This window comes from Pinus tabuliformis, chromosome 2_1 (genome assembly GCF_031772625.1).
Source record: "Pinus tabuliformis cultivar Carrire ecotype Pingquan chromosome 2_1, CPIR1, whole genome shotgun sequence".
Taxonomy (NCBI): domain Eukaryota; kingdom Viridiplantae; phylum Streptophyta; class Pinopsida; order Pinales; family Pinaceae; genus Pinus; species Pinus tabuliformis.
This window is the reverse complement of record NC_142299.1, coordinates 694,153,761-694,177,820: the sequence shown is the minus strand read 5'-3', so window position 1 is coordinate 694,177,820 and position 24,060 is coordinate 694,153,761. Positions and strand designations below refer to the sequence as shown.

At 38.9% G+C, this 24,060-nt stretch overlaps 2 protein-coding genes across 2 annotated transcripts in view; both read right to left on the bottom strand.

The window, feature by feature from the left end:
* Positions 1 to 1,156: 1,156 nt before the first annotated feature.
* Positions 1,157 to 24,060, bottom strand: part of LOC149202495 (uncharacterized) — a 29,141-nt gene continuing 6,237 nt past the window's right edge. Inside the window, exons 11-17 of the mRNA XM_089403178.1 lie at positions 3,460 to 3,531; positions 3,215 to 3,286; positions 3,038 to 3,111; positions 2,780 to 2,931; positions 2,327 to 2,665; positions 1,813 to 2,178; positions 1,157 to 1,663 (exon numbers count right to left, since the gene is read on the bottom strand). Coding sequence (XP_089259304.1) covers positions 2,843 to 2,931; positions 3,038 to 3,111; positions 3,215 to 3,286; positions 3,460 to 3,531 — 307 coding nt within the window. The 3' untranslated portion in view covers positions 1,157 to 1,663; positions 1,813 to 2,178; positions 2,327 to 2,665; positions 2,780 to 2,842. The remainder of the gene's footprint in view (positions 1,664 to 1,812; positions 2,179 to 2,326; positions 2,666 to 2,779; positions 2,932 to 3,037; positions 3,112 to 3,214; positions 3,287 to 3,459; positions 3,532 to 24,060) is intronic.
* LOC149202496 (LRR receptor-like serine/threonine-protein kinase SIK1) lies at positions 1,466 to 2,786 on the bottom strand. The gene is made up of 5 exons (XM_089401607.1): positions 2,780 to 2,786; positions 2,348 to 2,665; positions 1,998 to 2,178; positions 1,813 to 1,885; positions 1,466 to 1,663 (listed from the first exon to the last, which is right to left on the bottom strand). Exons 1-5 carry the CDS (start codon positions 2,784 to 2,786, stop codon positions 1,466 to 1,468), a joined length of 777 nt encoding a protein of 258 aa, XP_089257733.1.

Here is a 24,060-nt window from a genome sequence, read left to right as displayed (position 1 = left end):
GGGTTTAAAGACTTTGATTTGAGAAGAGGCTAAGGCTAAACAGAATTTTATCGTCAGAGTACTTCACCATGACGCCCAACTTACAAACTGGAGCTGTAGCTGCAGTTATGATGAATCTGGTCAAATTTTTTTTTCAATGGATACTTCATAACTATTTATTCGGCAGTAATGCCATCTGCATCACGACCTTGTTTAAAATTTTAATCTAGTTGAACACAAATATTAAAAGATCAAATAAAAGAAGACTAGCAACCCATTTTTTACTCAATGCAGGTGTTAAAACAAAAGAACAAACTGTTCAGTACTTTAGCTCCAATAATCCCTGGTCTGGTTATAAAACAACTGCAAACTAACAGGAAAAAAAATTTCAGGCAAAAAATGTGAAAAACCCCAAAGAACAACAAAGATTTTTACAAAAACGTGAAGAAACTCCCAAATTCTCAGGTATTATCAATTTTCTCTGATATCGACATCATTGACCATGATCAAACCAAGATCAAAATTTGAGAAACCTGATCGTTATAACTTATGACAATTGCAGATCAGGTAGCACTGATACTCCATAAAGCTCTGAATATGGTATTGAAGAAAACAATTTATTTCATCAAGCACCGGTGACAGCCATTTTTAGTTTTTTTTCTGGCCAAACAATTTCTGAGAGATTATTTTGAGCTCTTCCACACATGAGGAAAAGTCCCTTGTCATTTCCTAAGTTCCATTAAGTTAATGTTCTTTGATAGTCTGAACTGCTTGATAAAGACGTTTACAAGAATATTGATGGCTATAAGTCCAACATTGTAAAGACCTTCCCAATAGAGACATCCACAACAACATTGGCTATGAACCTTCCCTTTCTGGAATATTGATTTCCCTCAAGTTAATATTGCATGTTTTTAAGTTGTAGTGGTACTTCTTAAAGAGCAAGCTCCTAAAGTTGAGAAGCTGAAACCATATTTAGAACCTCACAAAAGGTAGAACAAAAATTATTCAATCCTCAACACCAAACCTTGAAAGTTTGAAACGTTAACAGAACTTTTATCACAGTTACTATTATCATCAAGCACTGCCTAGATTAGAGCATTGACCATTTAGTAACAAAACTAAATACCATCGACCATCTAGTAGGTACAATAGAAAACCATGAAGTAGAATGAAATGAATCAGATAACAACAACAATCTAGTAGTTGCTAGGTTATAAACTAAATAGCATGGAGTAGAATATGAAATGAAATAGGCCATTGTGACTCAATGAGTTACAACATGCAAAGAATAATATTCACAAAATAGGGTATGTGTCTAATTTACAAAGTAGGAACTGAAACACTGTAGTGAACTTAAGTCTATTCATGTTGAACCACTAGGGCAGTTACTTTTGGCACATCCCAACAATCTCCACCTTGACAACAATTTTACCAACTAAGATATCTCATGTAGTTGTTTTGTCAATTTTACCAACTACGATATCTAATGTAGTTGTTGCTGGGTTGGTAGTGACTGTAAGAATTTTGCAACTTCATTCATTTTTGGATGGTTAGAAGGCTTCCCCCTTGAGCAAAATAATGCAAGCTCCAAGACCTTTCTAACCACTGCAATATCTGTGCAGGTTGCCACTATTTCTGGGCCATAAATGTCCATGATTCTCTCATCTACTTCAAATTGTATCTGCATTCAAATGCCCATGTCAGTTAAACATACATTAGTTTTTTCTTTTCTTGGTCCATGCAGTACCTCTAGACAAACAAAATCTACAATTCACAAAAAGAGATTTACAATTAAAGTAGGTCCATATAATAGAAATCGTATTGTCTTACCAATTTAAGCAAATTAGAGTCGTTATCCATAGCTTTCCTCCCTGTTATCAGCTCCAAAAGAACAATGCCATAACTGTACACATCAGATTTCTCAGTAGGCTTCAATGTCCTTGCATATTCCAGGTCAATGTAACCAATGGTACCCCTTACATTGGTAGAGGTGTGGGTTTCAATAGAGGGGATACACTTGGCAATGCCAAAAATCTGCCAAATGTGCTTCAAAAATCTCATCTAAGACGATGTTGGAAGTCTTTACATTTCTATGAATAATATATGGGTTACAATCATGATGCAGATATGTTCGACCTTGTGCAGCTCCAAGAGCAATCCTTAAACGAGTGTTCCAGTCTATCCTATTTGAAGATCCTACATAGAAAAAGCATTGTTTAGATTCTCCAATTAGACCATTTCCAAACATTAACTATATAAGAAAGGCTGGTTAGAATCTCTTGCTATCCTACATAATCTTTTACATACAAATTTCTCGACAAATTTTTCCATACAGTTTACTTACTATGTAAGATATCCTACAAACTTCCATTAGCCATGTAATCATAGAACAACAAGTTTCCATGTGGAGAAAGAGAGTATCCCAGCAAACTAACAAGATTCCTATGCTTGATGCTTCCAGCAGTCTTTAACTCAGCTTCAAATGCATGCAAGTTTTCTAGATACCGTGTATGCATTCTCTTAATGGCAATTGCCACACGGTTCCTCAAAACACAATTATAAACTACGTTTATAGCGCCAAACCCAATTATATATTTCTCATTCAAATTTTCCATGGTTCTCATGATGTCTTCATGTGTGTATCCTGTCAAGTCCTTCTGGAATATTATTAACTTTGGACAATCTGCATAAGAGATTAACAAAAAAAAATCATTAACCAGAAACATAGATATTGATGTAGAAAAAACACTTTTATTCTCTAATATTATTTAAAGAAATAGGAAATGAAGCAAAATACCTTCCATTTTTCGGTCTGATCCTTTACTAAATGGCTTACACTGATTTGCACAATCGAGTGCAATCATGCATCACAGAAGACTATCATGATGGCACAAAATACTATCACTGACCCCAATGAGATGCAAACAATCGCTGGTGTTGAGATAGAAGCTGTCAATATACACAATCAAAATGTTACAATTATAAATAAAGATAACTTGAAAGGAATGTCTCAAAACAGAACATTGTAAAATTTAATTCTCTTTTCAGTTTTCACCTTTTGATTGTTTGAAGTATATCCGACAATGTGATCCAGGCCAATTTCCACAGAGATCTGGATTTCCTAAAAAGCTGAGGGAATAATCATTCCCATTAGGCAAATGAAAAATGCCACTAATATTAGGCAATAATGGTGAATTCTATTTAGAAAGAAATGGTTCAATTATATCTACACCTGGCTGAGGTAAACCTTCTAAAGTTATTTATTGTAGGAATATCTCCAGAGAAATCATTGTTGGAGAGATTTCTGTATAACAAATGAGCCATCTTTAGTTGAAATCAGTACAAGCAAATATATGAAAATTATTTTAAAAAAAAAATTATAACGAAATGAACTATAAATAGGGGTCGAATTTATTTAAATAAAAATTTCATAACAAAATGAACTATAAATAGGGGTTGAATGAGAAAAATTCTTACAGTGTGGTAAGGCTGATGCAATTGGTCAATTGTGATGGCACCTCTCCTGATAAATTGTTGTTATTCAATATCCTGTAAATGACCCATGTTTAGAGTTATTGTCAAATTACTACTGGTTTAAAATTATAGTGAGGACAGGTACTTCTATGTTGGTTAAGTGTCATAACACATAGAAGTCGTCCTATTTTATTAATCAGCACAAACTTTATTATTTTAATATAGTGGCTCTCATTAAAAAGTATATCAGTTAATTATTAATGCTGACATGAGAGAATAATTATTTTTAATAATTATTTAATGAGAGAAAAAGATCTTGGAGTTGAGTAACACATCATAGAGTGCTTAGTTCAATTAACAGAGAGAAAAAAGGAGTTAAGTGACACGTCATAGTGTTCAGTTCAGTTAAGAGAGAGAAAGGAGTTAATTCCAAGAAAAAAATGGCTGGAGTTATCTCCAAAAAAATCAGTTAACTGGAAGCAAGTGAGAGTTCACTTGTGTGGACTGAACTAAAGAGGTGGTGACTATTGGCATGGATTTAAAAAGAGAGGAGAGGAGAGCTGGTGGTACAGGTTCCAAGGAAAAACTGCAGAGAAAATCAAACACAGAATTCAAGGAAGCTTGGCACACTAGGCGATGTTTTGGCACTATTTCTTAGACATTTTTCACAAAGTTTTGGCATAGACATCAAGGGCAGATTGCTGTAATTAACAGAAGAATTTTGTAGAAGATTTGAGGTGTTTTCTGGGGTTTTTATGCACAGAAATCAAGGCTGATATGCAAGGTTGTCTATGCATGGAAATTGAGGCAAAATTTTTATGTGTTCTTGTCATTCTCGGACAGAACAAATTCAACTCCTATTATTCTATAACTACATTTTCAGATTTCTCTCTCTCAGACTGAATAAAAAAACACTCTTGCTGGTTTTTCCCTTTGGGGTTTTCAGAATACATATTGTGTCATTTTTGTGTGTGTGGTTCTGTTAAATTTTCTGCTGCAAATCTGGTTAAAAATTCTATGTATTTAATTTTTAAGTACATGCATGTGTGAACTCTTAATGAAAATTAAATCCGCTGCAGAAACTTCAAGAAATTAACATGGTATTAGGAGCATTAAAACTCTACGAAAGAAATCAGCACTTGACACAAGTATTCAGATTAGTAGGGTTATTGTTCAGTAGAGCAAATAGGGTTACAATGGCAACTAGTGTCAGATATGAGGATAAATTGGAGGAACCCTGAATGGAAAGTTTGGATCACATCTGTTCTCAAGGAGAACAAATTATGGGGTTATGTCAGTACAGAGGTGATTGTTGATCAGTGGTTGTCATTGATGTCAACCCAAGCAACACCCGGGGCTACCCCGATCTTGCATGGACATTTTGACTTGACAACTTACTCTATTCTGAGTCAAGGATCTTCTAGATGGATTCTACCTGTTGAGATGTTTCCATTGATATATGGCACAACACGTAATTCTTCATGATTTGAGAGATATTCGTGTTTGAAGTTAGTAATCCCAGTTAGTGGGCTAAAACCCTATGGGGTTGTGCCATGGCACTCATAATTGGTTGTGATCATTGAATAGTCAATAATTAATAAGGTTTTTTTTTCCTCATAAAATCCCTCCAACGTTCACTTGTCGAGGACCCTCTCAACTCAAGACATTCATATAAATAGTGACCCTCATATCCTCCTCTAGTAGGGATTTTGTGGCTTCAAATAGGGCATCATGGCATTTTCGCTATAAAAAAATTTCTGCGAAACTTCAAAAGATGAAATTAAAACCCATTTGAGCCGAAATCTTGATAAACCTCGTGACTGAATTTCAGATCTTGGTTTGCTATATTTTCAGAGATATGATCTGAAGAAGTTAGGATTTTTGTAGGCTCCTGAATTCCATGTCAAACAGATGACATTGGGAAAATTGTCATAACTTTCTCTCTGAGCATTGGATTCAAATTTCGTAAGAAGTGACAGAAACTGGAAGGACTGTAGTTTGTTGGGTATCGTTTTCAGGGGCAAAGGTCGCAACAGTAACACATGGCACTTTGCACAAGTTCTCTCTACTGAACCAGTCTATAATCAAGTCATCATGGGACATTGGACATAGCTCTTTCTTGAAGAATCCAATCTTCATCAGACCTATGAGTTGGAAAGAGGACTCATAGGGCAACCACAGGACGAAATTTTAGACCCTAGAGATCTGAAATTACATAGATACAATAGATTCAATATCGAGCTACTAGAAGGCAAGAAAAAACATGCATTCAAGGATCACTGCAGTAAGGACCACACATCAACAGTCAGGGGTAAGTCTCCTACAGCAAGGTATGTATGATTAGTGTTTACATTTGAATTTTGAGTATCATCTCTGACATATGTTTTTGCAGGACAACGTAAGTATATATAGGGTCTCGGTTATATCTCTATCTCTATATGTCACAATTAGTTTTGATACCACATTTCAGGTGTCCTATTCTGGATACTACACATTTGATGCTACATATTCTTGATGCTACACCAAGTCTGTTAAATCTATATGATGTTGTAAGTTCATGTTACTTGTCTTGTCATAGTTGATAGAATGGTCTCTGTTGTTGTATTTAGAACTTGGTCCATCACAAGTCTAGGGTCTGTCATCAATCTTTATTGTATATATCTTTAGGTCAGTTTTGGATATAGTCTTGCATAGAGTCCAGGCCAAGGTTACTTGGGAGAGAGAGCGAAAACGAGAGCGGGAGTGACATTTTCAGAAGCTCTCAGTTTGGGAGCGAATCCTGGAGCGTTTTTTAATATATATATATATATATATATATATATATATATATATATATATATATATTGATGCATATATGTCAACAAAAAAATGTAGAATGATGAATTAGACATAAAAAACATAGATTGAATCAAATAACAACAATCATCTAGAAGTTATAATATTCATCAACCACGTCCACAAGTTAGTAACATACAACATATTGAGTCTCGTGAATTATGATTCATCAATATTAAAGTTTCAAGCTTTCAAAATCCAATATATAACATTTATCATCATTGATCACCAAAGTTGTACTTGTAAGCTAAGTGTAACCATTACAACAAATAATATCTAACATGAAATGAAATGTTATAAAATGAAACGAAATGAAAAAACTTTCAACTTTCACGAAGCATCATATTCATAATTCATTACCAATGAGTTATAATCAGTGTTCCACGGGGACGCGTCCCCCAGGGTCGGGTGCACACACCCCTTGCACCCCTAACACCTGGGATGGGGAGTCTCTTGGGGGTGTGTTTCCCCATGCACCCTTTTTGGGGAGTCTCGAGGAGACACAAGGGAGTGTGTTTCCCCAGTGTGGGAGTCTAGACTCCCCAAAAAGGGTGTGTCTGGGCATCCCCTTCAGTGTGGGAGTCTAGACTCCCCAAAAAGGGTGCGTCTGGGCATCCCCCTTCAAAAAGGGTGCTTCTGGGCGTCCCCCTTTAAATTTGTCTAATAAGACCCAAATTAAAAATTAAAAAATCAAAAATCAAAACAATTAAAAAAATTAATTAAAACTAAATAGAACAAAAAAATATTAAATAACTAAAAGTCTAAAACCTAGGTTCAAACTTTGAGTTATATAAATTTAGTGTTCAAACTTTGAAAATATACTAGTATGTTTTTCTTTCAATTTAGATTCTAGAATGATGAATGATGAATTTAATTTTTAAATCAATGTAGATTGTAGAATGATGAATCATTGAATGATGAATGATATGGATCAATGTATTTGAATATTTCATTATTGATTTTTATTTTTTTTTATCGAATCTCATGGTATGTATGAATAATTCAATAATGAGACTTGAGTATGTCATATGAATGATGTATGTATCAAAATGAATGATGAGGATGGATCAATGATTCAATTGTCTATTTAATATTTTTATGCTTTCATTATTGAACAATGAACAATGAATATGAACTTGAATTTTATATATATATACACCTCGACGTCTCCCCGCACCCCCGAAATTTCCCTAAAATTTGAGGGTACTCCCACAAGTCCCCCCCTGTGCATCTCCCTGCACCCACGTCTCCCCACACCGAAGTCTTGGTGGAACATTGGTTATAATTGCCAGCTTCAAACTTCAAAGTTCAAACTTAAATTTTCATATATTGTTTACAAAAAATATCATAATAAATATGAAAGAGTCAACAATTATAAAAACTACTAGAAACTAGAAAAGACAAGTAAATCTATCCTCTACATCTTCCTCTTGCCACCACGAATAATGTCTAATTTCTGAGCAAGTCGTGGTGCTCTTCTAGGAGTCTCCTCCTACACAGTCCCAAGACCAGAACTAGAAGGCACATGCCCTCCATGTGAGGATGTACATGGACGTGGCAACAGCAAAGGAGCAAGACTTGGAACTCGAGCACTGCTACTGGATGGTGGGGGTGGCATGGTTGTTGCTTCATATTCCTCTCCTCTCTCATAAGTTATGCTTCCAGTTCTTCAAGATGTATAGTGCCATCCTCCAAATTATCGTCCTCTGGGTGGTTGTCCCAAATTTTATATGTTGGATCCTCATAAGCCCGATCACAGTAATGACTCAACAACCTCAAATTGTAGTGCACATAAACCAAGCTTTATACTCGGTTTTCATTGAGTCTGTTTCTACTCACACTATGTATGAAGCTGTAGGTGCTCCAACACCTCTCTGCAGAAGAAGTATTTACAACCTATGAGAAAACTCATTTTGCCAATTTTGGCAAAAGTCCCATGCCGCCATATGCTTCCCAACATGTGAGAGCATCAAATATGTCTCTATCTTCCATTGCATGCAAAGAACCAAACAAACCAGTGCAACTGAAGTATCCGCCTAATTCAAGATGCAGATTAGCACATTCCTCCCTGTCAGGTACCAACTTGTCTAATGCTTCCATATATCTTGTAGCTACCTCTGGATCCATATGGGGTTTGACCCTAACCCCACCCCCAAGTGCAGGTTGGCCCAACCAAGTTGGAGAGTAGTATTTTGGCATAAGGATATATGCCAAGGCATGTAGTGGAACATTAAGTTTATTCCACCGTGTACACACACAATTGTGAATCAATGTATACAAGTTGGGATCATCTTTTTGAACAACATCTTTTATTTGCCCCAACATGGTATCCATTTGCTCATACACCTCCCCAATCACTGGTTTATCTGTATCTGCAAAACGAATCATGTGATAAATGGGCTTGGTGAATTCCAATACTTGCCTCACACGTGCCCAAAACTGACCATCAAGAGCGGTCTCCTCCACTTGTTCAAAACCTTGCCTATCAGCTGCATTTGTAGCCCTTTCCTTTAATACCTGCCAATGTGGACTTGATACCATGCTAGCCAATGACTCTCTTACCTTCAAAAGGCGTCAGAAGGTGAGGTAATAGCTAGCAAATCTAATCTTCGCAATCTTCAACAGCTCCAATCTTGAGTGACTATGGAAAAGCCCATGGGTATTGCTATGATTTGTAATAAATTTTATCATTTTTTGCCTCTCTTGTACAAATCACCAATCCATTTGTATTGTTGGTTTTTGTTCTTAATAATATCATGCATCAATAGGTTCTTTGTGTGAACCAAACACCCAAACCAAAATATGTTGGGGTATTTATCCTCAATAATTCCTCCCACTGCCTTACAATTAGCAGCGTTCTCAGTGATGACTTGGATGACATTGTATGGCCCAATATGTTCAATTGTTTCAAGTAATGGTTCTGTAATGTTGATGTCAGTCTTGAACTTGTCTGAGTAATCATATGCTGAAAGAAAGATGGCGCCACTAACAGACACAGCAAGAACACTTATCAATGGCTTGCCTTTTACATTTGTCCATCCATCAGATACAATGGACACCCCATGCTCAGTCCATGAATTTGTCATTCTACTCAAAGAATGTGATATTTTTGCTTTTTCATGATCAAGTCCCACGATTCTAGCCATGTCACACCCAGGGCTCTTGTATCCTTTAGGGGCATCATTTATGGCAGAAACCATTTCATGCCAATAAGGTGATCAAAGAACATTGAATGGTATCCCACATGCATAGAGAAATCGATAAAATTTTGAATCTACATCATTCCTACACCCTTCATCAAGGAAATCTGATATGGTTCTATGCATTAAAGAGATGTTTGGTGACCTTGTGCCTCCATATCCACTGCCATAGGATGATGTTGAAGGAGTTCTTTGTGCATGTGATTGTGAGCTGGGTTTAAAGAAACCCTTTGATCTTTTAGATTTGTATTGGGCTTCCCCCTCTTCTCTTACGTATTTGACTCTCTCTGTTGTTGACACACCTGTACAAGTTTTGATTCCTATTTGTTTATCTCCATCCCATGGCCTTTTCCCATAGAGGTGCTTTCTGGTGCGGGGGTATGAAACTGTGTAATTATTGTTGCAATGGGGGCAATCAAATTTAGTGGTTCCACCCCCTTCCCATGCTTCAGGCCTAGTAACATATTTCCACAATGGGGTTAAGTCTTGTTTAGTTTTTTGAGCTGAATCATGTTCACTCTCCTCCAACTCCTCCTCACCAAGGTACTCCTCTCCGGGGTTTTCATCAAATCCACTATAACCCACTTCTTCATCTCCTTCTTCATGCTCATCCCTCCTTTTTTTACTCCCCAACACCGTAATAACCAAGAAAGCAACCAAGAAGAAGGAAATGCCAAGAAATATAACCATGATGTTTGAAATTTGAAGATTTGAATTTGCAAAAAAATGGAATGGGAATGGGAATGGGAAATAGAAAAAAAAATTATTTATTTATTTAGCAATGAACATAACAAAAGAAAAAAAAAATGCTAGATTAGAGTGTAGATCCTACCTCTTTGGCCTCCAATCTCCCCTTGCAAGCTCCTCACACTCCTCCAAGCTCCTCTCCTTGCTCCAAATTCTCTCTTGCTCTCTCTCACTCTCTCACACTTAGAAATGAAATGAATAATGAGAGCGAAAGGGTTTATTTATTCCCCCCCTCCCATTCCTCCCTTTCTTCCCTCCCCTCCCATTCCATTTCTCCACGCCGTTGTCGCCTCTCACTCGCTGCGCGGGCATTGCTTTCCGCTGAACGGGAGCGATTTTTCCAACCCGGGAGTGGTCGGGAGTGATCACTCCCCAACTGCTCTTGGGTTGGAAAAATCGCTCTCGGAGTCCCTAAGTTGAATTAGAAGAAAACAGGGAGCAATTTTTTTTGTTAGGAAGCACACTCCTGACCACAGCGTGGATTGGGCGCTGATCAAGGGGGGAGGGGGGCGCTCCCTCGCAACCTTGGTCCATGCCTATATCAAGAGTGGGAGTCTTTGTCTATTGCTGCAACAAGTCAACAACAAAAGTGACAGGGACACTTCAGGTACAATATGTAATTTTAATTTGCATTTATTCATTATTATGCACTTACATGTGTTTTGTAGGCAGAGGTAAGTTGAAGGGTATTTTGTTTTGTTTTGGGATTGGTTTCGCTTGGCAAATTTTGCATGCAGGTAGAAGATAATTCAAGTACAACATTAAGCAAGAATTCAAGAGCAAAAGTATCAAATCAAAGGAAGCATTGCAGCGGGACATCCTTGAAGACATGACAACCATCTAGATATCATGAAGTATCGTTAAGGCCAAGAGTCATCATTGTAAAGTTGTAAAAGAGTCATTTGTAAAAGAGTCATTTGTGAAAGAGTCATTTTGCCTAGAGTCAAAGAGGCAGTGTTGGGAGGTAGAGTTGTCACTATTGGGATGATGTCATGGTTGGGTTGCAGATCATAAAGTGATTGGGTATTTGATCAAGTACACGAAAATCATTGTACATCTTACTGTATTGTGGATTGTTGTCCCTGGTTTGGGAAACCACAATATTGTCTAATTTCAGTGATTATAGGGTGGCAGGAAGGTGCTAGGTAGGTGTATGAAGTCGCCTATAGGTTGGGGCCTGTGAAAACTTCAGGGTGGTAGAGTGGTGCTAGGGTGAGTTATGGCTCGCTATGGTGTTGGGGCATCCATTCAGTTGATTATTGAAGAAACTCGGAAGTTGGGGCGTCCTTCCAATGGGAGCTGGAGAAGAATGTTTTTCTAGAATTCTAGGAAGTTGTTGCTTTCATTTCAGTTGGGATTGAAGATTAAAGAATTTATTAGAAAAACATTCAGTGGTTTTTGACCTGGAGGGGGTTTTCCACCTAAAATCCCTGTGCCTACTATGTTCTTTTATTTACTATTATTAGTGCATAAACATCAATAATAATTGAAGATTAACTAATGCTCTGAAAAGATTTAAAAGTGTTAATTGCTAAGGATTACTGATTCACCACCCCTCTCAGTATTTCCAATAATTGGTATCAGAGCTTGGTTCCTTCAATAGCAGTCTAACAACTGGAAGGAAATCATGGAGTATACTAAGAATAGAGTTCCTTTGTTCAATGGAAATAACTATGCACTTTGGAGTGGAAGAATGCAAGTTCATTTGCTGGCGCAAGGATACGAAGTATGGGAAATCGTTGACAAATGCTTCACACTGACCCAAGATGAACAATGTAAGTAAAATATGGTATATAATGCAAAAGCTAAAGATCTTATTATTAGTGGGCTTATCGAATCTGTTTATCTTAAGGTATTGACTTGCAAAACTACTAAAGAGGTATGGGGCAAACTTGAAAATATATATGCAGGTGACTCAAAGGTGAAAGAAGCAAAGCTTCAAATTTTCAAGGCAAAATTTGAGCAACTCAAAATGAGGGAATATGAAGATATTGTGCATACTTTCAGTGTGTTGATGAAACAACAAATACATCGGAAGGTTTGGGAGAACATGTTCAAATGAAAATTGTTGTCTGAAAGAACCTCAGAACCTTGCCAGCAAGATTTAACCCTAAGGTATCTGTCTTGGAAGATAGATTGAATATGACCAATCTCAACATAGATGAATTGCATGGAATTATTATGGCATATGAAATAAGGATTTAAGAAGAGGATGACACATCTCACTTAGAAACAACATTTGCCGCATCCAAGAAGAATAGTAAGGACAAGCAGACTCTGAAAGCAAAAACTTGCAATTGTAAGGATGAGGAAAAGGAAGAAGATGAAGAAGAATTCTCAGATAAAGAATTTGCCTACTTCACACAGAAAATGAGAACAGGTACGGTAAAATTCAAATGTAAACTTCCATTAATATGTTTTGATTGTGGTGATGTTGGACATTTTGCAGCCAAATATCCTCACAAAAATGAGGTTGTTACGAATGGAAAGAAAGGTCCTAGGAAGTTCAACAAGCAAGGCAAGAAGAAATGGTTTAAGAAAAGTTTATTCACCAAAGAAGATAGTTCCTCATCCGAAGAAGACAATGATAATGAAGAAGAATTCAACAGAAGAGTATTGTTTATGGCGAAGCACAATAAGCAAGAGGCAACTGACGAAGAAGGAGACGAAGAAGAAGAAATGATTGAGGTTGAATTTCAAAATGAAGTGATTAGGGTTATCAAAAAGCTCAAAGCCGAGAAGAAGCATGTCAACACTTTTGAAGACGAATTGAAGACAGAAAGAGAACAGGGCCTCAACCTTAAAATCAAGGTTGAAGAATACAAGTGAATTGAAGAATCTCTCAGGAAAGAATTAAAGGAAAACAACAAGGAAAGAGAAGCATTGGAAGCTGAAATAGTTGCTCTACGAAAGGAAGTAAAAAATGGAAAAACTTTTCAAAACTACACCAATAGTTCAAAGACTTTGGACGAACTCATCAGCAACCAACGATTGTACAGCGATAAGACTGATCTTGGTTACAAAGAAAAATTCGAAAACAAGTCGAGTCCTTCTATGACAATTAAAGAAGATGAATATGCAAAATCTACGAAGCAAATAGATCTCTCAGCTAAATCAAGAGATCAAGACTCGCACGAAGAACCTTGGAAGACAATTCCTAAAAGAAGATTTCCTCCCAGGTACCAACCCATCTTTTATGGTCATTGTTATTCATGTGGAAGGTTTGGACATAGAGTTGTAGAATGTCGCGTGTATGTTTGGAATGTATATAATTCTAGGAGATCCTTCAAAAATGGATATTCCAGAACTCAGCATAATATCAACAAATTTGATCATTTGAGAGATGATGTCAAACATTACAAATGTAACAATTTTGGACATATGCCTAGGGATTGTGAAGTTCCAAACAAGTACAACTATTATCGGAAAAACCCTAGAAGCAAATTTGTAGGATCACAAGATAGAAACCAAACAGAATCTTCTATGAATAACATCGAGTGTTACAAATGTCATAACTATGGACACATAACTCGTAATTGCAAGTATAAGATGGAATCAACCATGAATGAAAAGGTTGACGACAAGAATAAGAAGGTATGGAAAGGAAAACAGGCACAGGATGAACAAGTACATGATGAGCAGGAAAAGCAAGAAGGCAATAAGGTCCCAATAGTTATGCTTTCACGATTCGTAACGGATTATGAGGGATCAACAGTTGCTTCGGTTAATGACTCAAGTCAAGACGACCCATTAAATGACACACTATTCTGAACAATTTAGCTCATCGACTCCTAGAAATTTAAAGATGAGGAGTCTATGCAGCAGTATATCACACAAGAAATTTGAAGATGAGGAGTCTATGCAGCAATATATGACACAAGTCTATGATTGACAGACAGGTAGTTTGAACAAGATGGCAGTTTCATTACATGTTCAGGTGGAGAAGAATAGTTGAAGTATTATAGATTCAAGAAAGGAAGCACTGATAAGCAAACCCTATGTGAAAGTGGATCAAGACAATCTAACGATTATCGAGATATCTCAGCAGGATAAACGAATATTCATATATCAAATCAAGTACATCAAGGAAATGCTCAAGAAATTCAAGATGGAAGTATGTAAGCCTATCCTTACCCCCATGGTAACAAGTTACAAGAAGATTCGTCAATGGATGTGGACCAAAGGTTGTATAGATCCATGATTGGTAGTCTCCTATATGTGACAACCTCCCAGCCAGATGTGATGCAGGCAATTGGACAAGTAGCACGATTCCAAGCAACAACAAAAGACCCTCCAACTCAAATCATTCACTTAACGTTCACTTGTTGAGGACCCTCTCAACTCAAGACATTCATATAAATAGTGACCCTCATATCCTCCTCTAGTAGGGATTTTGTGGCTTCAAACAGGTCATCATGGCATTTTCACTATAACTTGTTTTCTGTGAAGCTTTAGAAGCTGGAATTAAAACCCATTTGAGTCGAAATCTTGATGAATCTTGTGACCGAATTTCAGATCTTGGTTCGTTATATTTTTAGAGATATGGTTTGAGGAAGTTAAGGTTTTTGTAGGCTCTCGAATTCCATGTCAAACGGGCGATGTTGGGAAAATCACCAGAACTTTCTCTCTGAGCACTGGATCCAAATGTCGTAAGTGACAGAAAGGGGACAAATTGTAGTTTGTTGGGTATAGTTTTCAAGGCCAAAGGTCGCAACAGTGACAAGTGGTACTTCATACAAATTCGCTCTACTGAACCAATCTATAATCAAGTCATCGTGGGAGATTGGGCATAACGCTTTGTTGACGAATCTAATTTTGATCAAACTTGTGGGGTTGGAAAGAGGACTCAGAGGGCTACCATAGGACGAAATTTCAGACCCTGGAGATCTGAAATTATATATATACAACAAATTTATCGAGCTCCTAGAAGGCAAGAAAAAGCATGCATTCAAGGATCACTGCAGTAAGGACCACACATCAATAGTCAAGGCTAAGTCTCCTAGAACAAGGTATGTATGATTAGTTTTTACATTTGAATTTTGAATATCATCTCTTACATATGTTTTTGCAGGACAACGTAAGTATATACAAGGTCGCAGTGATATCTCTATGTCTCTATATGTCACAGTTAGTTTTGATACCACATTTTGGATGTCCTATTCTTGATACTATACATTTGATGCTACACCAAGTTTGCTAAATCTATATGATGTTGTAATTTCATGTTACTTGTCTTCTCATAGTTGATAGAATGGTCTCTGTTGTTGTACTTAGAGCTTGGTCCATCACAAGTCTAGGGTCTGTCATCAGTTTTTATTGTATATATCTTTAGGTCAGTTTTGGATATAGTCTTGCATAGAGTCCAAGCCTATATCAAGAGTGGGAGTCTTTTTCTACTAGTGCAACAGGTCAACAACAAAAGTGACAAGCACACTTCAGGTACGCATTGTAATTTTAATTTGTAAGTATTCATTATTATGCACTTACATGTGTTTTGCAGGTAGAGGTAAGTTGAAGGGTATTTTGTTTTGTTTTGAGATTGGTTTCACCAAGCAAATTTTGCATGCAGGTAGAAGAAGATTCAAGTACAACATCAAGCAAGAATTCAAGAGCAGAAGTATCAAATCAAAGGAAGCATTGCAGCAGGACATCCTTGAAGACATGACAGCCATCTAGATATCGTGAAGTATTGTTAAGGCCAAGAGTCATCATTGTAAAGATTTTAAAAGAGTCATTCTGCCTAGAGTCGAAGAGGCAGTGTTGGGAGGTGTAGGAGTCATAGTTGGGATGATGTCATCGTTGGGTTGCAGGTTATAGAGTGATTGGGTATTTGGTCAAGTACACGAAAATCATTGTACATCTTATTGTATTGTGGATTGTTGTCCCTGGTTTGGGAATCCACAGTCTTGTCTTATTTCAGTCATTATAGGGTGGCAGGGAGGTGCTAGGTAGGTGTATGAAGTCGCCTACAGGTTGGGGCCTGTGAACACTTCAAGGTGGTAGGGTGAGTAGTGGCTTGCTAGGGTGTTGGGGCATCCATTTAGTTGATTACTAAAGAAACCAGGGCATTGGGGCATCCTTCCAGTGCGAGCTAGAGAAGAATGCTTTTCTAGAATTCTAGGAAGTTGTGATTTTCATTTCAGTTGGGGTTGAAGATTAAAGAATTTGTTACAAAAGCGTTCGGTGATTTTTGACCCGAAGGGGGTTTTCCACCTAAAATTTTTGTGCCTATTGTGTTCTTTTATTTACTATTATTATTGCATAAACATTAACAATAATTGAAGATTAACTAGTGCTCTGAAAAGATTTAAAAGTGCTAATTGCTAAGAAATATTGATTCACCCCCCCCTCAGTATTTCCAACAGTGATTCCCCATAAATCAGATCTAATACTTTGGACATTCAAGAGGTGAGAGAAGGCAAAACCCAGAGAATTCTTTTAGATGGTGTCAAAGATCATCTAATCCCACACTTGGATAAAAAGAAAACAACTAAAGACATGTGGGACACTGCCCAAACTTTATCAAAGTGATAATGTTAATTTTAGGTATGTTCTATGCTTAGAGCAATTTATTTCAATTTTCACAATTAGCTCAATATCTTTTCCAGATTAGCAATCACATTAGCATTAAAGTAAACTTCAAATGGAACATAAACATAAATCGCAGAAGACAAGCCAAGACAAGAGGACACAAGATGTGGCGCTAGCCAGGGAAAAACCCCAATGTGGGGAAACCCTTGATCAATTCTTCTTATATGTTCTTCAATAGTTCAGTAGAGAGAGAGAGAGAGAGAGAGTATGTTTACAATAGAAGTCAACACTTTGACTTATCTAGATAAGAGCATAGATCATCTCTAAGAAGATGATACATGAGATCAGTTGAAGACATGTTGCTTCAACTGATTCTCCAAGGTGACTCCTTCACCTATCATTGCGCTGCATTTCTTCATCATGCTGCACCTCACCGCACTGCACCATGCTGCACCCATCATCACTATGTTGCATCTCATCACGCTTCATTAATCATGACTATACCCATCACTATACTGCATTATGTGCTATCGTTGCACCATGTTGCCATCCTGACCTATGTGTTGGTTGCACCTTGCTTGCTTGTTGTCCCTTCCTTGCTTGTTGTCCCTAGCATGCTTGTTGTCCTTAGCATGCTTGTTGTTGCATGCTAATTGTCCCTTGCATGCTTGTTGTCCTTAGCATGCTTGTTGTTGCATGCTAATTGTCCTTTGCATGCTAGCTATAACATTGCATGCTTGGTGTATTTGCTGCTAAGTACCATACAGTTGTCCCAATGTTAGTTAGTTGTCACTTGCATGCTGCTCTCCTTCGGAGACTGATACTCCGACTGTTTCGGCAGTTCCCGGCATTTCTGGCAGTTTCGGTTGTTCCCGACAGTTCCGGTTGTTCCCGGCAATTCCAGCAGTCTCGGTCGTTCCGGCAGTTTCGGCTTTTCTGGCTTTTCTAGCAGTTCCAGCATTTCCTGCTTTTCTGGCAGTTCCGTCTTTTCTGGCTTTTCTAGCAGTTCCGGTTTTTCTAGTAGTTCCAACTTTTCTAGCATTTCCAGCTTTCCCGGCAGTTCCGGATTTTCCGATATTACCAGCCTTTCCAGCAGTTCTGGCAGTTCCAGGTTTACCGGTTTTTCTGGCAATTCCGGCTTTTCCGACATTTCCAGCTTTTCCAGCATTTTCGGCTTTTCTGGCAGTTTCAACTTTCTGTCCTCTAGATCAGGGCAACGTTATTCCTTAGAATCTCTCCTCCTACTAAAACCCAAAGACAAGTAGAGAGAGGAAGAGATCCCAAGTGTCTTGAAATGACTTGAAGGCCACCTCTATTTATATTAAACGTTGAGCACATGTGCGGTTTATTTGGTTGTTGGCCAACCTTGACGAATTGTCTTATAATGCAAATAAATTCATAACTCCATGAATACTTATCGGAATCGGATGATCTTTAGATGAATCCTACACCTCTCGATGAGTGGGATCCAAGAAAAATATCAGCTGCCATAAATAAGATGACCATCATGGAGTTTGGCCCTAGTTGCCAATTTTAACACTCCCTCTCAACCAGGGAGAACTCCATTCGTTGATCTATATGTCCGGTTGTACTATCTCTGCCATCAGTTCCCTGCACTGCTTTGCTCTGCTCTGATCTGTTGAGCTTTGCTCTGCTAAGCTCTACTCTGCTTTGCTTTGATCTGCTGAGCTCTGCTTTGCTCTGCTGAACCATGAAGAAGAAGAATTGATCGAGAATGTCTCATACCATTCTCTACTGACCCGAAGTCAGTTTCATCTAAAGAGAGTGTGTCACGTCACTCTTACTGACCCGAAGTCAATTTTATTGATCCCAGATCAATATCACAACAGAGTGTCTCAAACCACTCATACTGATCCCAGATTAGTTTCATTTTTCCCAGATCAATGTCACAAGAGAGTGTCTCAAACCACTCACACTGATCCCAGATCAGTTTCATTGATCCCAGATCAATGGCAGTCATCCTAGCATAGGGACTACGGTAGATACAGCGATGCGTCCATCGATAGTACTACTATGGTCCCTATCCTCATTTCCCTTCTCATTGATCAGATGAGAGGTACTTCCCATGAGTCCCAGACTGCATGGGTAGGATGCCTCGACAGGAGAAATAATCATCCTGTCCACAAGAGAACGAATCATCCTGTCAAAGGATGCCACGAAGAACTAATCATCTTGGCCCACAGGAGAACTAATCATCTTGTCCCACAATCGCCATGGAGAATAAATCATCCTAGCCCACAGGAGAACTAATCATCCTGTTCCATAGTCGCCACGGAGAACAAATCATCCTGGCCCACAGGAGAACTAATCATCCCGACCCACAGAAGAACTAATCATCCTGTTCATAGCGCACCACCGGGGGAGAGTGAGTCGCCCTGTGGTTGTATGTTGCTCCAGTAAGTACCCCAAGCCCCCAGAGCTCCCAGAGCTCAATGCATGCAACATGCAAGAACCTTATAAGAAGGTCTCTCAACGACTCGAAGTCATTCGAAAAAGTCACAGATTTGACCTTTCCTCGGGGCTTTGACAAAATGTCTGTGACCTGTACATCAGTCTCAATGCGATGGAGCCTCCTCACTCATTGACTTACCATATCGCAGATAAGGCAGTATCTGATGTCTATCTATTGGACCAATCATCAAATACGAGATTCCTCAATAATTGAATACCCCTTCTGGTTGTCATAGAGAATCACAGTGGTATTCATCATGTGTACAAACATCTCACTTAAGAGCTTTTGCAACCATGCAGCTTCACATGAGATCATACTCGTAACTATGTATTCGGTCTCGGCGGTGCTTATAGCAACCGACTTCTGCTTCTTGCTCATCCATGATGTCGAAGCAGAATCCAAAGAGAACCAACACTAAGAAGTGCTCTAGTGATCCTCCACACTGCCTACCCAGTCAGCGTTCGAATAATCATGCAGTTTCAAATTTCCAGCAGTGTATCTCAATCCATGAGAGATTGTGCCCCGAAGATATCTCAGAAGATTCTTGGCACCAATCCAGTGAAGCTCAACCAAATATGACGCTTGAAATCATCATGCTAACTGCAAAATGTATGTCTGGATGGAAGTTCACCAAGAACATCAACACGGATGAGTTTATGAAACTCAGAGGCATTTCCCAAATCTGGTCTGGCATCATCACCATATAACTTCTGAAAGTTAAGATCCTTGAGGTAGTCAAGGGCTTGCAGTTTACCATTCCACATCCGGAATCCAACTCCCTCTTACTTCTGCAAGTGAGAGGGTCTGCACCTATTTGAAATAGGTTGTCCTTAGAAGGTGTTGGTATGAGAGATCTAACATCCACTACCTACAAACAATGGTTTGGATCGGCTTCCCTCTTAGTGGATCTCAGCTTCATCTAATAGCTATCGATCCTCTCATACTATGCCCAGGGAAATTTGCTTCAAGCCATAGAGGGCTTTCTTCCACCTGCATACGTGAGATTTCGGATCATGAATCTCAAACCCCTCGAGTTGTTCCAAACCTGTGGACTGGCTACATTAGGGGAATGGTCCCCTTGTAAGATTTTCCTACGGTACATCTCAGACATGTACTTTCATGCTCTTTTTGAATTCAAGCATCCTTGTCACCATCTGACTCACAGACCTCCGGTGCTATGTGTCAATGGACATGGTCCCCAGTGGACTTCCTACAACTTGATACAACCCTGAACTCAAAAACATCTTTGAAAATTCTATTTGCAAACATGTACCTTTCCATCAATGAGTGCCATCCTGTAACCTTTGACTTCCATTACCGAAATGGACACCAGGTTCTTGCGATCAGGTACATAAAAGAGATTTTGTAAATGAATCGAGTTACCCTCATTCAATTGAGGGGTAACATTCCCTACACCCTTTCCAGGATAGGTGGCATCGGCTCCAAGTATAATCCCACGATTGTTTTCATCTCTACCAAATTAGAGAGTGCACCCTACTATCCGATGAAGTGCCTTGAAGCACTACAATCAATAAGCCAGATTCCCAAAGAATCTAAAGGAGAGGGCCAATACAAGATAATGCTTCTTTATCTTATCAAAAAAACCATTTGATTCTTCATGCCTGGGGTTCCTTGCTTTTTTTTTAAGAGTCGGCCATTTCCTTGATGACCTGCATTACCTGTCATTCCTTTGATCATTGAAGATGTCCCTGGAATGATTGTTATCTTCATCAAGAGATGTGTCTCTGCCATTCGAACACTCCTTCACATAATGGCCGAACTTATTGCAACCAAGGCATCTGCCTTTCCTTCCACCCTTAGATCCGGGCATCCCAACGAAGTGATCTTTAAGTAGGCCATCAGAAACTTCTGTTGCACCATTCTGATAATATTCTCTGCTTCGACTTCACCCTCGGTGAATTTGAAGAGGGATGAGGAATCCACTGATCCTTTTGTCCTTTCCCAACTATCTTCAGTGATTGCTCTTTCACTCTTGCTTGGGCATTGTCTTCACCTCAGCTCTGATACCATGTTAATTTTAGGTATGTTCTATGCTTAGAGAAATTTATTTCAATTTTCACAGTTAGCTCAATACCTTTTCCAGATTAGCAATCACATCAGCATTAAAGTAAACTACAGATAGAACATAAACATAAATGATAAATCGCAAAAGACAAGCCAAGACAAGAGGACACAAGATGTGGCGCTAGCCAGGAAAAAACACCAATGTGGGGAAACCCTTGATCAATTCTTCTTATATGGTCTTCAATAGTTCAGCAGAGAGAGAGAAAGTACGTTTACAACAGAAATCAACAGTTTGACTTATCTAGATAAGAGCATAGATCATTTCTAAGAAGATGATACATGAGATCAGTTGAGGACATGTTGCTTCAACTGATTCTCCAAGGTGACTCCTTCACCTATCGTTGTGTTGCATTTCGTCATCATGCTGCACCTCACCACGTTGCACCATGCTGCACCCATCATCACTATGTTGCATCTCATCACACTTCATTAATCATGACTATACCCATCACTATACTACATTATGTGCCATCGTTGCACCATGTTGCCATCCTGACCTATGTGTTGGCTGCACCTTGCTTGCTTGTTGTCCCTTGCTTGCTTGTTGTCCCTAGCATGCTTGTTGTCCTTAGCATGTGTGTCGTTGCATGCTAGTTGTCCCTTACATGCTAGCTGTAACATTGCATGCTTGGTGTATTTGCTGCTAAGTACCATACAACTGTCCCAATCTTAGTTAGCTGTCCCTTGCACGCTGCTCTCCTTCGGATACAGATGCTCCAGCGGTTTCGGTAGTTCTGGCAGTTCTGATTGTTCCCGGCAGTTCCAGCAATTCTGGTTGTTCCCAGCAATTCCTACAGTCTCGACCGTCCCGACAGTTCCGGCTTTTCCAACAATTCCGGCTTTTCCGGATTTTCTAGCAATTCCAGCTTTTCCAGCAGTTCTAGCTTTTCCAACTTTTCTGGCAGTTCTGGCTTTTCCGACAATTCCAACTTTTCCAACAGTTCCAGCTTTTCCGGTAGTTCCAGCATTTCCGGCAATCCTGGCTTTTCCGACAGTGCCAGCTTTTCTGGCGGTTTCGGCTTTTCCAGCAGTTCTGGCTTTTCCGGCTTTTTTGGTAGTTCCATCTTTTCCGACAGTCCGGATTTTCCGGCAATTCCAGCTTTTCTGGCAGTTCCGGCATTTCTGGCTTTCCCGACAGTTCCGGCTTTTCCGGTAGTATCGGATTTTCCAGCAGTTCCGGCAATTCCGGATTCTCCGGCTTTTCCAACGGTTTCGGCTTTTCCAGCAGTTCCGGTTTTTCCAGCTTTTCTAGCAGTTCCAGCTTTTCCGGCATTTCTGACAGTTCTGGCTTTTCCGGCAGTTTTGGCTTTTCCGACTCTCTCTCCTCTGAATCAGGGCAACGTTATTCCTTAGGATATCTCCTCCTACTAAAACCCAAAGGCAAGTAGAGAGAGGAAGAGATCCCAAGTGTCTTGAAATGACTTGAAGGCCACCTCTATTTATACTAAAACGTTGATCAGATGTGGGGTTTATTTGGTTGCTAGCCGACCTTGACGAATTGTCTTATAACGCAAATAAATTCATAACTCCATGAATACTTATCAGAATCGGATGATCTTTAGATCAATCCTACACCTCTCAATGAGAGGGATCTAAGAAAAATATCAGCTGCCATAAATAAGATGACCCACATGGAGTTTGGCCCAAGTTGCCAATTTTAACAGATAACTAGAACAGGAAGACGGCATTGAGAGATAATCTTCATAGTATCAAGATGTCCTCTGGAGAGAACAAGGTTAGAGATGAGCTTGTAGCTATAGGGGATACAGTTCTCGACAAAGAATTGGTATATATAGCCTTGAATGGATTTAACAAACAATGGAATATATTTGTCAAATGCATGGTGGGACGGGAGAAGCTTCCACATGAAAGGCTATGGGATGACTCTACCCAAGAGGAGACTTGGGAAGGATCTTAGAATAAGGACCATAAAAAGCAGACTGAGGGAGAAGAGAATCTTGCACTGGCAAGAAAAGGGAAAGGAAAAACTAAGAAAGGCTCCAGTAGTGGGGCAGTTCTGAAAGGGAAAAGAAGGACATGAGCAAGATAAAATGTTTTGCATGTCGAAAAGTAGGACATTATGCAAGCCAATGTCTTAACAAGAAGGAGAAGGACAATGAGAATTCTTGCATGGCAACTTCAGTAGAGATTCAGGGCTTCTTAGAGAACCTTGAAAAGGAGTTGAAAAGGAATTTTCATTGTAAACTTGTCTTTCTAGTCTGGTAACCACAAGAGTGTGGTACATCAAAAGTGGAGTTGCATGTCAAATAATTGGGCTGAAATAATTCTTCTCAAGCTTAACCCATAAAGACTTAGACCTTGAGATAGAGCTTGGTGATGATGCTAGGTAAAATGTTATTGGAATTGGCACAATGGAATTTGAGAGAGAGCCTGGAAAGAAGATGTATGTGAAGAATGTCTTGTATGTTCCCGACTTGACGAACTACTTGATTTCAGTCCCAGTGTTGGAAGAGAATGGTTATGTGGTAACCTTTATGGATGGGAAAATCATCCATCCTAAAGGTTCCAACATCAGTTCAATAAGGGTGATTGGGATTAGAAAAGGAAAGCCTTACAGACTTCAAGTCGATTCAACTTAGGCACTGATTCATACTAGTATATAGATCTGTGCAAGCTATGGCACAAACGATGGCACATTTGCACCGCGGTGCACTTAAGGTGCTACATGAGATTGTTACTGGACTTCCAGAGTTTACTAGAGCATGATAGAGT